At 49.0% G+C, this 14,668-nt stretch overlaps 4 protein-coding genes across 4 annotated transcripts; all 4 read left to right on the top strand.

The window, feature by feature from the left end:
• Positions 1–876: 876 nt before the first annotated feature.
• Positions 877–2,433, top strand: BROUX77_001530 (uncharacterized protein; the record flags this gene model as incomplete). Its single annotated transcript, XM_073745970.1, has 1 exon — positions 877–2,433. The coding sequence occupies one exon, from the start codon at positions 877–879 to the stop codon at positions 2,431–2,433; it is 1,557 nt and encodes a 518-aa protein (XP_073609765.1).
• Positions 2,434–3,178: 745 nt separating this feature from the next.
• On the top strand, positions 3,179–4,498 carry BROUX77_001529 (uncharacterized protein; the record flags this gene model as incomplete). The annotated part of the gene is made up of 1 exon (XM_073745969.1): positions 3,179–4,498. The coding sequence occupies one exon, from the start codon at positions 3,179–3,181 to the stop codon at positions 4,496–4,498; it is 1,320 nt and encodes a 439-aa protein (XP_073609764.1).
• A 503-nt stretch (positions 4,499–5,001) lies between these two features.
• Positions 5,002–6,075, top strand: BROUX77_001528 (uncharacterized protein; the record flags this gene model as incomplete). Its single annotated transcript, XM_073745967.1, has 1 exon — positions 5,002–6,075. One exon carries the CDS (start codon positions 5,002–5,004, stop codon positions 6,073–6,075), a length of 1,074 nt encoding a protein of 357 aa, XP_073609763.1.
• Positions 6,076–10,717: 4,642 nt separating this feature from the next.
• Positions 10,718–12,838, top strand: BROUX77_001527 (uncharacterized protein; the record flags this gene model as incomplete). Its single annotated transcript, XM_073745966.1, has 1 exon — positions 10,718–12,838. One exon carries the CDS (start codon positions 10,718–10,720, stop codon positions 12,836–12,838), a length of 2,121 nt encoding a protein of 706 aa, XP_073609762.1.
• Between the last annotated feature and the right edge of the window lie 1,830 nt (positions 12,839–14,668).

Genomic DNA, 14,668 nt, shown 5'->3' with positions numbered 1-14,668 from the left:
CCTAAAACCCTAAAACCCTAAAACCCTAAAACCCTAAAACCCTAAAACCCTAAAACCCTAAAACCCTAAAACCCTAAAACCCTAAAACCCTAAAACCCTAAAACCCTAAAACCCTAAAACCCTAAAACCCTAAAACCCTAAAACCCTAAAACCCTAAAACCCTAAAACCCTAAAACCCTAAAACCCTAAAACCCTAAAACCCTAAAACCCTAAAACCCTAAAACCCTAAAACCCTAAAACCCTAAACCCTAACCCTAAAACCCTAAACCCTAAAACCCTAAAACCCTAAAACCCTAAAACCCTAAAACCCTAAAACCCTAAAACCCTAAAACCCTAACGAAACCCGAAGTACAGGTCCGGAAAGTACAGTTTCAGCAGAAGTCAGAAGTAGCAGCGTTGATCTCCCAGTTGGAGACCGCTGCCAAGATTATAGAAAAGAAGAGCCAGCAGAAGTTTGCTGAACCCCCGAAGCCACGAGCGCCATGGAGAGCGCAATCTGATATCGAAAAGGCACGACTACGACAAGCCTGTTTCCGTTGTTTAGAGCAGGGCCATCGTTCGTTTAGGTGCCCGAAGTTTCGCCCAGCAGAATCGCCCGCAGAAGTACATGCAACGACAACCCCGGAGAACCACAGTATCGACAAGAAGGTTACCAGGAGAGAATCCCCCACGAAGGACCGGCATGAACCTATTTCGCCACGAAAGACAAAGATTACGGATGCCCCCAAACAAGCGATTTCCCAGATGCATTCGTCCCCGTTCCTGATCGAAGCTTTTATCGACAACTCCTTCTACTGTGACGCCTTGTTCGATAGCGGATGCCTAGTAACGTCAGCCTTCAACGAATCGTTGGTGAAAAAGAAAGGCTTGCAACGGATGCCGATAACGAAGCGTGAGCTACGGTTAGCCGAGAATGACGAAAAGAAGAGATGGATTTCGGAAATTGCCTTTTGTGAGCTCGACATCGACGGACGCAAAGAAACAGTCTATGGTTACGTTATCCCCAATCTAGCTTACGACATGATTTTGGGAAAGCCATGGATGGAGCGCAACGATGTCGTTTATTTGGCCAAGGAACGAGTTATTCGTCTAGGTTCCGGAGCTGACGCCCTTATGGTTCGAGAGAAAGGTTGGCTCGACGCGCATGTTCCAGGCGCAAAGGCAAACATGGTTATGGCCTCTGTTTTCGCCGCTGAGATTCGCCATAGCAAGAAAAAGAAGGAAGAGATCCAGGTTTTCGCCGCCACGATCCACGACATCAACAAGGCTCTTGAAGTTAAGCGTCGCATGACCCTAGGAGAGATTACCGAGCAGCTTCCCGAAGAACTGAAGCACCTCGGCCACGTGTTTTTAGACGATGAGAAACGAGATTTGCCGCCCAACCGCCCCGGTATCGACCACGCTATCAAGTTAACCAAGGACAACAACGGCAAAGAGAAAGAAGTCCCGTGGGGCCCGCTGTACGGTATGTCTCGAGATGAACTCTTGGTCCTGCGTAAAACACTTTCGGATCACTTGGACAAGAATTGGATCCGAGCCAGCAGTTCGCCCGGTGGTGCGCCAGTCCTGTTTGTACGAAAGCCCGGGGGTGGCCTACGATTCTGTGTCGACTACCGTGGTATCAACGCCATCACGGAGAAAGACCGCTACCCCCTGCCCCTCATTAGCGAGACGCTGCGTTCGTTAGCCAAGGCCCGTTACTTCACCAAGGTTGACGTCCGCGCTGCGTTTCACAAGATTCGTGTCAAAGAGGGCGATGAATGGAAGACGGCTTTCCGGACAAGATTTGGACTATACGAGTGGCTTGTTACGCCTTTTGGACTTACTGGAGCACCAGCGACCTTCCAAAGATACATCAACAGCACTCTGCGTGAACATTTGGACGATTTCTGTTCCGCCTACCTCGACGATGTGTTGATTTATACCGATGGTAGTCGCAAGGAGCACATGGAAAAGGTCGAGCTCGTGCTGAAGAAGTTGGGAGATGCGGGTCTGTGTTTGGACCTTAACAAGTGCGAGTTCGCAGTTACGGAAACGAAGTATTTGGGTTTCATCATTCAGGCCGGCCAAGGAGTCAAGGTTGACCCAGCGAAGGTTGCCGCTATACGAGAATGGGTTCCGCCGACCAACGTCAAAGGGGTCCGCAGTTTTATCGGATTCGCCAATTTTTATCGTCAGTTCATCGACTCGTTTAGCGAAGTGGCGGCCCCTTTGGTCAGTTTAACGAAGAAGGGTGTCCCGTGGAAATGGGGCCAAGCCGAAGAGAGCGCGTTCGAGACGCTCAAGAATTTGTTCATCACGGCACCAGTTTTAGCAATGTGGGACGAAGACCGAACGACGGTGGTGGAGTGCGACTGCTCTGGTTGGGCACTTGGAGGCACTCTATCCCAGTGTTACGGGTTGAGAACCCGTGGTTGGATCAGACAGAGCTGATCCAGTGCTTTCGAATGCAGGTCGTTTCACCGAATTTGGACAAGGTTTCGGATGAACTTCGGCAACTCTTCGGAGGCTTCGGAGAGCTCGGACCGGGTCGGACTTGAGGTCCGTGGGTAGGATTCGCCTAATCCGGCAGGATGCAAAAAGGTCCGAAGTGTTCCGAGGGAAACTGAGGGATTCCGACGGGATCGGAGTTAACCTCGAGTTATCGCCGAAAACTCGGACATAAGGAGCTCACGGAGGGATATTGAGCCGATCGGGAACTTGCATTTGTAAGCACAAAAATGTCTATATAGTAGACCCAAATCCGCTGTTTAGTTTAGTCTTTCTTCTTCCTTTTTCTCTCCATCAAAAGATAATAAACAGCATTCTGGTCATAACTGCAAGACTCTCTTGTACTTAGTGAACCGCTCACATATTATCTTTTGATCCTTTATTGTTTCTTAGAAGTTTGTGAGGAAACTTCATTGCCCCCTATTGTTTCTTAGAAGTTTGTGAGGAAACTTCATTGCCCCCTATTGTTTCTTAGAAGTTTGTGAGGAAACTTCATCACCCCCTATTGTTTCTTAGAAGTTTGTGAGGAAACTTCATCACCCCCTATTGTTTCTTAGAAGTTTGTGAGGAAACTTCATCACCCCCTATTGTTTCTTAGAAGTTTGTGAGGAAACTTCATCACCCCCTATTGTTTCTTAGAAGTTTGTGAGGAAACTTCATCGCCCTCCTACCGCGCCATACTTGACGAATGAAGTACGGCATCACATCAAGCCCCCGCAGTACAAGCCCCGTACAGCCACCCTCGCCCTCATTCTGGTCCGCATCCGAAGACAACGCGTCCCCTATACGCCGTCGAGCCAGAATGAGTAACGACAAGATGGAAGATGTTCTGGCTGGACTTGCGCTTGACCAGCCTGGCCCCTCCCGGCAACAAGCCGAGGCGCCCCCACAGCAGAGTTCAGACACCCCAGGATTGGAGGTGTTCACTCCGGAGCAACTGAGAGTGATCCAGATGTTGCTACGAAGCCAAGTCCTGTTACAGGCAACCGCCCCCCCGGCACCTGCACCTGCCCCGGTAGCCCCTACCCCGGCGCCAGTACGTACCCCGGGCCCCTTCGCCCCGATGATCGACCATCGGTACAACGCAAAATGGCCGGAGTGGGACGGAAAGACAGCGTCGTTCCCGCGATTCTTCAAACAGTTGAAGGCCCGAGCTCAGATCGAATCACAAGTCGTTGGCTCCTCCCAGGCAATTTGCCTAAGTGTTTTCATGGCCATTCCCACAGAGCAACAGGCCAGAGTTGAACAGTGGTTCACTGACGGAGCCACTCATGGTTGGGATTGGGACGCCTACCTTGGCCATATCCATGACCAATTCGAAGACAAGGAGGCTATTCAGAAGGCGGGTCAAAAGCTTTTGACCATGCAGATGGGAAACCATCAGAGTTTTATATCGTTCTTGCAGGATTTCGAGCATCAAGTTGGCCTTTGTGGAGGTTTAGATTGGCCAGACCGTGTGAAGATCATGTACCTGAATTCCGCTATCAACCAAACGTTACAGGTACACCTCACGGCAAAAAACCTCCCCAACGATGATTACCCGCGTTGGGTTGAGAAGGTGAAGACGGTGGCTGGCCGAGTGGAAGCGTTGCCAGGATACCGGTCGAAGGACACGTCCAAGACCTCGACGTGGTACGCGAAAACTAGAGGTGGAGCAAGGTTCGCCGAAGTGGTGACCCCAAGTGTCGCAAATCAGCAGACGCGAATCGACAACGACGGAGACACCATGATGACAGGTGTCAACGCCCTCCAAGGCCGCGCCTCGAACAACTATGGACAACGCCCCCGAAAATCCCGCGCCCCTTGGAGAACCCCGGCGGAGATAGAAACCGCTAGATCCAGCAACGCTTGTTTCCGCTGTCTTGCCAAGGGCCACCGATCCTTCGAATGCCCCAAGTTTGCCCCGGCCCGTGCGCCCGCAAGAGTGAACCGCACGACAATCCAACAAGCCCCCGAATCGATGGATGATGTGGCCGATGACCTTTCCGACGACGAGGAAAAAGAGTAGACTCTGGGAAAAGTCGCCCCCAGGGTCATAAGAAGAAGAGCCCCAACAATTGCGATGTTCCGCTCGATGTATTTAAAGATTTACACTCCACTCCGTTCCTAATTGAAGCATTTATTAACAATTCCTTTTACTGTGATGCTTTATTTGACAGTGGATGCCTTGTAACATCGGCGTTCAACGAGACTTTGGTGAGAAAGAAAGGGCTCCAGCGCATCCCGATAAGAAGACGGGAACTCAAGTTAGCCGAAAACGACGAAAAAAAAAGATGGATCTCAGAGATGGCGTTCTGCGATCTAGATATTGACGGCCGGACAGAAAGAATTTTCGGGTACGTCATCCCGAACCTAGCATACGACATGATTTTGGGAAAACCCTGGATGGAAAGGAATGACGTTGTCTACCTGGCGAAAGAACGAGTCATACGCCTCGGAAGCGAAGAAGATGCCCAAGTTGTGAGAGAAAAAGGATGGCTCGACGCCCATATAACAACCACAAAAGCGAGCATGGTGATGGCATCCGTCTTTGCTGCAGAAATCCGGCGCAGCAAGAAAAAGAATGAAGACATAGAGGTTTTTGCTGCCACCATCGAAGACATCAACAAGGCATTGCAAGTAAAACCTCGTGTTACCCTACAAGAGATCGACAAACGACTGCCTAGCGAACTCAAACACTTGGCAGAAGTGTTTTTAGACGACGAAAAGGACGACCAACCCCCGAACCGCCCCGGAATAGACCACGCTATCAACCTGACGAAAGACAAACAAGGGCGAGAGAACGAAGTCCCGTGGGGTCCCTTGTACAGCATGTCCCGCGACGAGCTGTTAGTCTTACGGAAAACCCTCTCGGACCATCTGGACAGGAATTGGATTCGAGCCAGCAGCTCTCCCGGCGGCGCGCCTGTTCTTTTCGTACGTAAGCCTGGAGGAGGGTTGCGCTTTTGCGTTGACTACCGCGGCATTAACGCCATTACTGAAAAAGACCGATACCCGCTTCCTTTGATCAGTGAGACACTACGAGCGTTGTCTAAGGCGAAGTACTTCACAAAGGTCGATGTTCGTGCCGCTTTCCACAAGATTCGCATAAAAGAGGGAGATGAATGGAAAACGGCCTTCCGCACACGTTTTGGACTTTTTGAATGGCTGGTGACGCCTTTTGGACTCACCGGAGCCCCTGCAACCTTTCAACGGTATATCAATTCAACCCTGCAAGAATATTTGGACGACTTCTGCTCCGCGTATATTGACGACGTCCTGATTTATACCGACGGCACCTACGCAGACCACATGGAAAAAGTCAACCTCGTCATCAAAAAATTGGGAAATGCAGGTCTCCGTTTAGACATCGACAAGTGCGAATTCGCAGTTTTTGAAACAAAGTACCTAGGTTTCATCATCCAAGCAGGCAAAGGTGTCAAAGTCGACCCAGCAAAGGTCGCTGCCATACGAGAATGGACGCCACCCACCAATGTCAAGGGCGTTCGAAGTTTTATAGGATTCGCAAATTTTTACCGCCAGTTTATCGATTCCTTCAGCGACGTGGCGGCTCCACTAGTCAGGCTAACGAAGAAAGTGTCATGAATAGCCATTCTTGCCATTGCCATTGCATAGGGTTATGCCTGGCACCTTACCCCGCTTCCGTTGTGTCACGCTAATGTTCCAAGGACGTATGATGATACGGTTATACCACTTGGTGGTCTGTGTAACCTTGAGGTGTCACTCCGGTTTATCTACTCGGGTGTGGCCGGCTTGCACACTATAGATCATCGCTATTAGGTAACTCGGTACTCTGCAGTTGATGCAGCTTATTCTGAGTTGACTGCTATTCTCGTTCCTTTTGTGTCAACAGCGTTTGAGCGTGGGGCCCACACCTGTTAGGCCGATATCGCTGTAACGCGACATATCGTTGCCTGGGTGTCTTGAGGGATTTTCAGTTCTGCTGCTGCCGTGTTGGTTTATCTCGTGAACTAACATCCGGTTTGATAGTAGCGTCTGGTAACGTTGAGTTACGTATGTCCCCACTTTCGGTTATCTGTGATTTGGTTCTAGCTTGGGAAGATCTCTGTTGTCAGAATCTGCAACGCCTTAAATAGCGTTGCCTTCTGCCCTGTGTGATCAGGTTAACTCTTGCTCCCCAAGCTTAACAATCACATACACCCCTTTTGCCATTCTTCTTTGTATACTAGTTTATAGTATCACTTCTTCGATAGTACCTTCTTCTTTAGTACTATATCTTTAATTATCACTTGTTTCTTGATAGCCTTCATTGCATCAGTACCTTCTGTCGTCTTCGTTACCTCAGTGTTCCTGTGATTGTTTATTCCCTTCCGTGTGTTATAAGATCAATTAGTTGAGTGTGCCTCTTTACCTCAAACCGACCATACGACCTAGAGAGTTCTATCCTCTCCTCCCGGCCGTATATCCGCGCAGGCCTGACTGTCCACCTCTGGAACCTATCATTGTCCTGAGTCGTTGGCTTTCTAGAACCCTAATGGTTTCCTTGGGCCCTATCCGTAATATTTTGTTAAGCTTCATTTAAAGACTCACACATTCTTCCAACTCTTTGTTATTCTTTAGCACACCTTATTCTTCTTTTCGTTCCGGCTCTCGACTACGGCCGATATCCCGTCTTCCTATGATCATACTAGCGCTGCTGTTGTTACACAACCTTCTTCGTCCGCTAGTCATAACTCGGCTCTTTCTGGTTCTTAGTTGATTCCATTTCTCAATCTACTTCTCTTCTTCTGTGGACAGTCAGTTGATGGCACTGTCTCTGTCCCAGCTCCTTTAATTTCGTTGAAGCACTTTGTTCCTCTAGGCTAATGTCGTCTCAAGCTTTGCGTTCCACTGCAAGCAATGAGAACCGGCGGGCTCACCGCACTACCGCTGAGCAGGTTCTCGATCCTGTTGATCAGGATGACCTACGGCTAGAACAAGTGCACAAGCGATATCCCGAATGCAGTTCGGACAGTTATTATGATTTGCGTCCGGTGTTCTTGCGGGATGGTGTACCTTCAACCACCTCTTGTCAAGACGCAGGTCATGCTGTTAATCTTGTCTCGACTGCCGAACATATCAATACTCTTCCGTCTGATGATGCACATCTAAATTTGCAACTTGTCAAGCAAAACCTGGATGGCATGCTCACACGTGGCTTCATTGCCCCTACTTCTTCAGTGTTGGCTTCTCCGATTCTTTGTCCTCGGGAACCAGGCAGTGTACGATCTTCTGTTGATTTACGGGCGGTCAACTACCTTATTTTATAAGCTGTTCATTTGGTCCCGCATCAACCAGTCGTTACAACTTGCCACATCTGAACGGGGGTTTCCAGAAAGCCATGTCTACCAGCTATGCACCTTTTGGCTTGCAGCAATGATGTTGCCAACTCCCAGATTACTTTGAGTTACAACATGGTACCTGAGTGTATAAAGTGTTGTTGTTGAGTTTACTCACACACCTGCCATTGTGCCAAAGCATGTTATTGAGTTCTTGTGGGATTTCTTGGACAGTTTATGTCTGTTTTTAGACCTCTGTGTCTGTATTTCTTGGCCTTTGTCTTGCCTAATTGTTTTGACTCCTGTTGGGTCTATTTATATGATATCAGCAGCTAGTGTCTGTTCTTTGCTGAGCTCGTTGGTTCTACGAACAGCTCGTGTCTGTTCTTTGGGTTGACACCTCTTAATGCCTCTTCCTTGTGACACCGTGTGTCCATCGGCGACTGCTTTTTTTGTGTCTCTTCTTTGACCACTATGGTGCTTGCGTTTGACCCCTGCTGGGTTATAATTGCCGACAGCTCGTGTCTGTCCGGGTATTGATAGTTTATATCTACTCGCTTTGCTGACAGCCCGTGTCTGTCTGGGTATTGACAGTTGCTGTCTACTCGCTTTGTTAACAGCTCGCTTCTGTCCCACTTCTTGACAGTTATGTCTAGTCTTCGTGCCACAGTTGTGTCTAATGCGTTAGGCCACTGTTCGGACTATTTTCTTTCGGCTGTTGTTGTGTCTACTTACGACCACTATACGTCTACTTCTTGTGACATGTTCTGTGTCCTCTACTTTGGACAGCTCTCTTGCCTGTTACTTTCTTCGACTCTGTTACGTCTACTTGCGACTACTCTATGTCTCCTTTCTGCGACCTCTTTGTGTCTTCACTTGGGCCTACTCTCTGCCTCTCTCTTTTGGACAATATCTTGTTGTTTTTCTTCTCGTTAAAAGAAACACGATGTCCCTCTTCGAAGTCCTGCCTATGGTGGTGCAGGCCAGTCTTGTATCTTGTGCTGAAATACTGCCAAGTTTGACAAGCTGACTTTACCAATTTCTTGTTTTCCCCTTTCACCAATACTCTTTACGGATCCTGCACGTCTTTGTTTCCATGCTGTCTGTTGTCATATACCAATTACCCGATCGATGATGAGTCCCCATTACACATGTTAGTCTATTCTCCCACAACCGGAATCGTGTTCGTTTACATCCATCGAACCATGTCCCAGGGGGTTCTTAGCTATTGTGGAGGCGATTATGTCGCGGCGATTGATGATTGTGCCAACTGAGTAGCCACTCTGGTGTACACTTGTTACCAGAACTTGGTAGTTCTCAGGGGACCTTCTGCATCTTGCAGGCAACAGATTTATGGGCTATGGAACTGAGCGATTGTTGTTTGTTATAACCTACAGGCCTGGCTCTTACTTCTATGACCAATGCCATAACTAGGGAGGACAACAAGGTTGAAAAACCTTTGCCTTTGCGGGTACTGAGCTGCGTTCTCAACTTATTCCCACTTAAGATCCTTGGTGCTGCCCCTCGGTTGATGAGGTTGCCTTTCGTTATTCCCATTCTTTTTTACCTTCCTCTTGTCTGTGGACACGAGGCCCTTACGAAGTTGTCGTTGCACTTCAAGGCCTTGTTTTATGTTGATCAGATGTACAAGCTTTCATGCTAGGGATTCCGTTGATCCCCTATACGTCACGATGTTGTTGGTGCATCGAGATCTACAATTCTTGCCTGCGGAGTCATGCTGTGTCTAGACCCGTATGGTTGGCTTATTCCTTCTGTTCCGATTCTGCAAAGCCCGGTGGACTTCCGTGTCCCTAGATGCCCGGCTTCCTTTTGCGAATTCTCCGACTTGATTCTAGTCTAGGATGTGGCGATCTTAGTACTGCTGTGGAAATCAGTCATTTAAAAGGAGCATACTGTCATGAATAGCCATTCTTGCCATTGCCATTGCATAGGGTTATGCCTGGCACCTTACCCCGCTTCCGTTGTGTCACGCTAATGTTCCAAGGACGTATGATGATACGGTTATACCACTTGGTGGTCTGTGTAACCTTGAGGTGTCACTCCGGTTTATCTACTCGGGTGTGGCCGGCTTGCACACTATAGATCATCGCTATTAGGTAACTCGGTACTCTGCAGTTGATGCAGCTTATTCTGAGTTGACTGCTATTCTCGTTCCTTTTGTGTCAACAGCGTTTGAGCGTGGGGCCCACACCTGTTAGGCCGATATCGCTGTAACGCGACATATCGTTGCCTGGGTGTCTTGAGGGATTTTCAGTTCTGCTGCTGCCGTGTTGGTTTATCTCGTGAACTAACATCCGGTTTGATAGTAGCGTCTGGTAACGTTGAGTTACGTATGTCCCCACTTTCGGTTATCTGTGATTTGGTTCTAGCTTGGGAAGATCTCTGTTGTCAGAATCTGCAACGCCTTAAATAGCGTTGCCTTCTGCCCTGTGTGATCAGGTTAACTCTTGCTCCCCAAGCTTAACAATCACATACACCCCTTTTGCCATTCTTCTTTGTATACTAGTTTATAGTATCACTTCTTCGATAGTACCTTCTTCTTTAGTACTATATCTTTAATTATCACTTGTTTCTTGATAGCCTTCATTGCATCAGTACCTTCTGTCGTCTTCGTTACCTCAGTGTTCCTGTGATTGTTTATTCCCTTCCGTGTGTTATAAGATCAATTAGTTGAGTGTGCCTCTTTACCTCAAACCGACCATACGACCTAGAGAGTTCTATCCTCTCCTCCCGGCCGTATATCCGCGCAGGCCTGACTGTCCACCTCTGGAACCTATCATTGTCCTGAGTCGTTGGCTTTCTAGAACCCTAATGGTTTCCTTGGGCCCTATCCGTAATAGAAAGGCACCGCATGGACCTGGGGCCCAATCGAAGAACGAGCTTTCGAGACGCTGAAGAACCTTTTTATTACCGCCCCGGTTCTAGCGATGTGGGACGAAGACAGGAAGACGATCGTGGAATGCGACTGTTCTGGATGGGCCCTGGGAGGAACTCTATCCCAAGTGGACGACGAAGGCGAACTGCGCCCAGTAGCATTTTTTTCCAAGAAGCTGTCCCCTGCCGAGGTCAACTATGAGATTCACGACAAAGAGCTCCTGGCAGTTGTGAAGTGCTTGGAAGAGTGGAGGGGCGAATTGAAGAGTCTTGGCGCCCCCTTCAAAATATTGACCGACCACAAGAACCTGCAATACTTTATGACGACACGGAAACTTTCAGAGCGGCAGGTTCGGTGGTCCCAGAAGCTTTCAGAATACGACTTCCAGCTTGAGTTCCGATCAGGAAGCAAAAGTGGTAAACCCGACGCCCTTAGCAGACGAGAACAAGACATTCCTCAAGGCGAAGACGACGACAGGTTAAAATCTCGGATCATGAGACTTGTCAAGGACCATTGGGTGTCACCAGATGCAGCAGTAATGATGACCCCGGCCCACGTTACCCAACCCGCGGACCGGATCCCTAACGGTGCGCAGCTTTTCGCGCAACTCCACCTGCAGGAACTATGGGATACAGCTAAGACGAAGGATTCGGATATTGCACTCATGTACCAAGCGTTGGCCAGTGGCGAACGAAGTTTTCCTCCTACCATCTCGAGAAAAGTCACGATCTCTATAGCGGAATGCGAGTTCGACGAGCGCGGCGCTCTAGTATATCGGCACAAACTGTTCGTGCCTGACTGGGAACCATTGCGAACTGCGCTGATCCAGAAAACACACGACTCACATGTCACAGGACACCCAGGTCGAGACGGCACGCTTGCGATTCTGTCCCGGGAATTCTTTTGGCCTGGCATTTCAAGAGAGGTGCGCCAATTCTGCGCCAATTGTGACGTGTGTGGACGATCCAAAGTATGGCGAGAAAGAAAGAAGGGACTCTTACGACCACTGCCTATCCCTGAACGACCACACTCGGAACTCGGTATCGATTTTATGACGGAACTACCTGCACGAAAAACTGGCGACCCACGATACTTGATGGTCATTGTGGACCGACTTACTGGAGCTGTCAGCTTGGAGGCCATGACAACTATGGCAGCCGAAAAGTGTGCAGAGCGGTTCGTACACTGCCACTGGAAACACCACGGCTTCCCTCACGCCTTAACATCAGACCGTGGAAGCAATTGGACGAGCGAATTTTGGACCAAGTTGTGCGAACTGACAGGGATCGAACAGAGACTGTCAACTGCCTTCCACCCAGAAACCGACGGAGCGACAGAAAGGATGAACCAGGAAGTGTTGGCATACCTACGAGCATTCATTACCTATTCACAATACGACTGGCCCGACCTGCTACCATCCGCTATGTTAGCAATCAACAACCGAAACACTTCGACAGGAATGAGCCCCTTTTTCCTCACGCACGGCTACCATGTCAGTCCAATTCAGCAGGTCATCGCCGATCAGGCTCTTCACGGAGTTTTGGAGGCCACAGATGCGGAGAAGTTCGTTCAAAAGCTACGCGAAGGTTGGGAACTGGCACAAGCAGCAATGGCCACCCGTCAACAGGAAATGGAAGACCAGGCAAACAGATCACGTGGTGCCCAGGAACGCTTCGAAGTGGGTGACCTTGTATGGTTAAAACTCAAAAATATCAGCACTCCGCAACTGTTGAAGAAGCTTGCTTGGGCCAATGCCAAGTACCGCGTCACGAAAGTGGTTTCTCCCCATGTGGTCGAGCTTGATGTACCAACAAACATCCATCCCCGCTTCCATGTCGACCTCCTTAAACGAGCACCGAACAACCCGTTGCCCTCCCAAGAAACAGACGATGCCCAGCCTCCACACATTGAAGAGAACGACTACGGCGAGCCTGAATTTTTGGTCGAACAAATCCTGAGAAGTCGACGAAGACGCATTGGAAGGGGATTTCGAAGAGAACTACTGGTTAAATGGGTTGGATACGCAGAGCCCGATTGGAGACCACGAGCCGACTTTGAGGAGACTGAAGCACTGGACACCTTTGAAGCGAAGTTTGGAGACGACGATGACGTTGGTGAACCAGAGGCCGGTGCGCGGACAGGGCCACCCACACAGAGGAGAAGAGGGGGGTAATGTTACGGGTTGAGAACCCGTGGTTGGATCAGACAGAGCTGATCCAGTGCTTTCGAATGCAGGTCGTTTCACCGAATTTGGACAAGGTTTCGGATGAACTTCGGCAACTCTTCGGAGGCTTCGGAGAGCTCGGACCGGGTCGGACTTGAGGTCCGTGGGTAGGATTCGCCTAATCCGGCAGGATGCAAAAAGGTCCGAAGTGTTCCGAGGGAAACTGAGGGATTCCGACGGGATCGGAGTTAACCTCGAGTTATCGCCGAAAACTCGGACATAAGGAGCTCACGGAGGGATATTGAGCCGATCGGGAACTTGCATTTGTAAGCACAAAAATGTCTATATAGTAGACCCAAATCCGCTGTTTAGTTTAGTCTTTCTTCTTCCTTTTTCTCTCCATCAAAAGATAATAAACAGCATTCTTGTCATGAATAGCCATTCTTGCCATTGCCATTGCATAGGGTTATGCCTGGCACCTTACCCCGCTTCCGTTGTGTCACGCTAATGTTCCAAGGACGTATGATGATACGGTTATACCACTTGGTGGTCTGTGTAACCTTGAGGTGTCACTCCGGTTTATCTACTCGGGTGTGGCCGGCTTGCACACTATAGATCATCGCTATTAGGTAACTCGGTACTCTGCAGTTGATGCAGCTTATTCTGAGTTGACTGCTATTCTCGTTCCTTTTGTGTCAACAGCGTTTGAGCGTGGGGCCCACACCTGTTAGGCCGATATCGCTGTAACGCGACATATCGTTGCCTGGGTGTCTTGAGGGATTTTCAGTTCTGCTGCTGCCGTGTTGGTTTATCTCGTGAACTAACATCCGGTTTGATAGTAGCGTCTGGTAACGTTGAGTTACGTATGTCCCCACTTTCGGTTATCTGTGATTTGGTTCTAGCTTGGGAAGATCTCTGTTGTCAGAATCTGCAACGCCTTAAATAGCGTTGCCTTCTGCCCTGTGTATTACGGATAGGGCCCAAGGAAACCATTAGGGTTCTAGAAAGCCAACGACTCAGGACAATGATAGGTTCCAGAGGTGGACAGTCAGGCCTGCGCGGATATACGGCCGGGAGGAGAGGATAGAACTCTCTAGGTCGTATGGTCGGTTTGAGGTAAAGAGGCACACTCAACTAATTGATCTTATAACACACGGAAGGGAATAAACAATCACAGGAACACTGAGGTAACGAAGACGACAGAAGGTACTGATGCAATGAAGGCTATCAAGAAACAAGTGATAATTAAAGATATAGTACTAAAGAAGAAGGTACTATCGAAGAAGTGATACTATAAACTAGTATACAAAGAAGAATGGCAAAAGGGGTGTATGTGATTGTTAAGCTTGGGGAGCAAGAGTTAACCTGATCACACAGGGCAGAAGGCAACGCTATTTAAGGCGTTGCAGATTCTGACAACAGAGATCTTCCCAAGCTAGAACCAAATCACAGATAACCGAAAGTGGGGACATACGTAACTCAACGTTACCAGACGCTACTATCAAACCGGATGTTAGTTCACGAGATAAACCAACACGGCAGCAGCAGAACTGAAAATCCCTCAAGACACCCAGGCAACGATATGTCGCGTTACAGCGATATCGGCCTAACAGGTGTGGGCCCCACGCTCAAACGCTGTTGACACAAAAGGAACGAGAATAGCAGTCAACTCAGAATAAGCTGCATCAACTGCAGAGTACCGAGTTACCTAATAGCGATGATCTATAGTGTGCAAGCCGGCCACACCCGAGTAGATAAACCGGAGTGACACCTCAAGGTTACACAGACCACCAAGTGGTATAACCGTATCATCATACGTCCTTGGAACATTAGCGTGAC

This window comes from Berkeleyomyces rouxiae, assembly GCF_048999995.1.
Source record: "Berkeleyomyces rouxiae strain 22BRR77 chromosome Unknown BrBRR77_ptg000001l, whole genome shotgun sequence".
Lineage (NCBI taxonomy): Eukaryota > Fungi > Ascomycota > Sordariomycetes > Microascales > Ceratocystidaceae > Berkeleyomyces > Berkeleyomyces rouxiae.
This window is presented reverse-complemented; position numbering and strand designations above follow the sequence as displayed.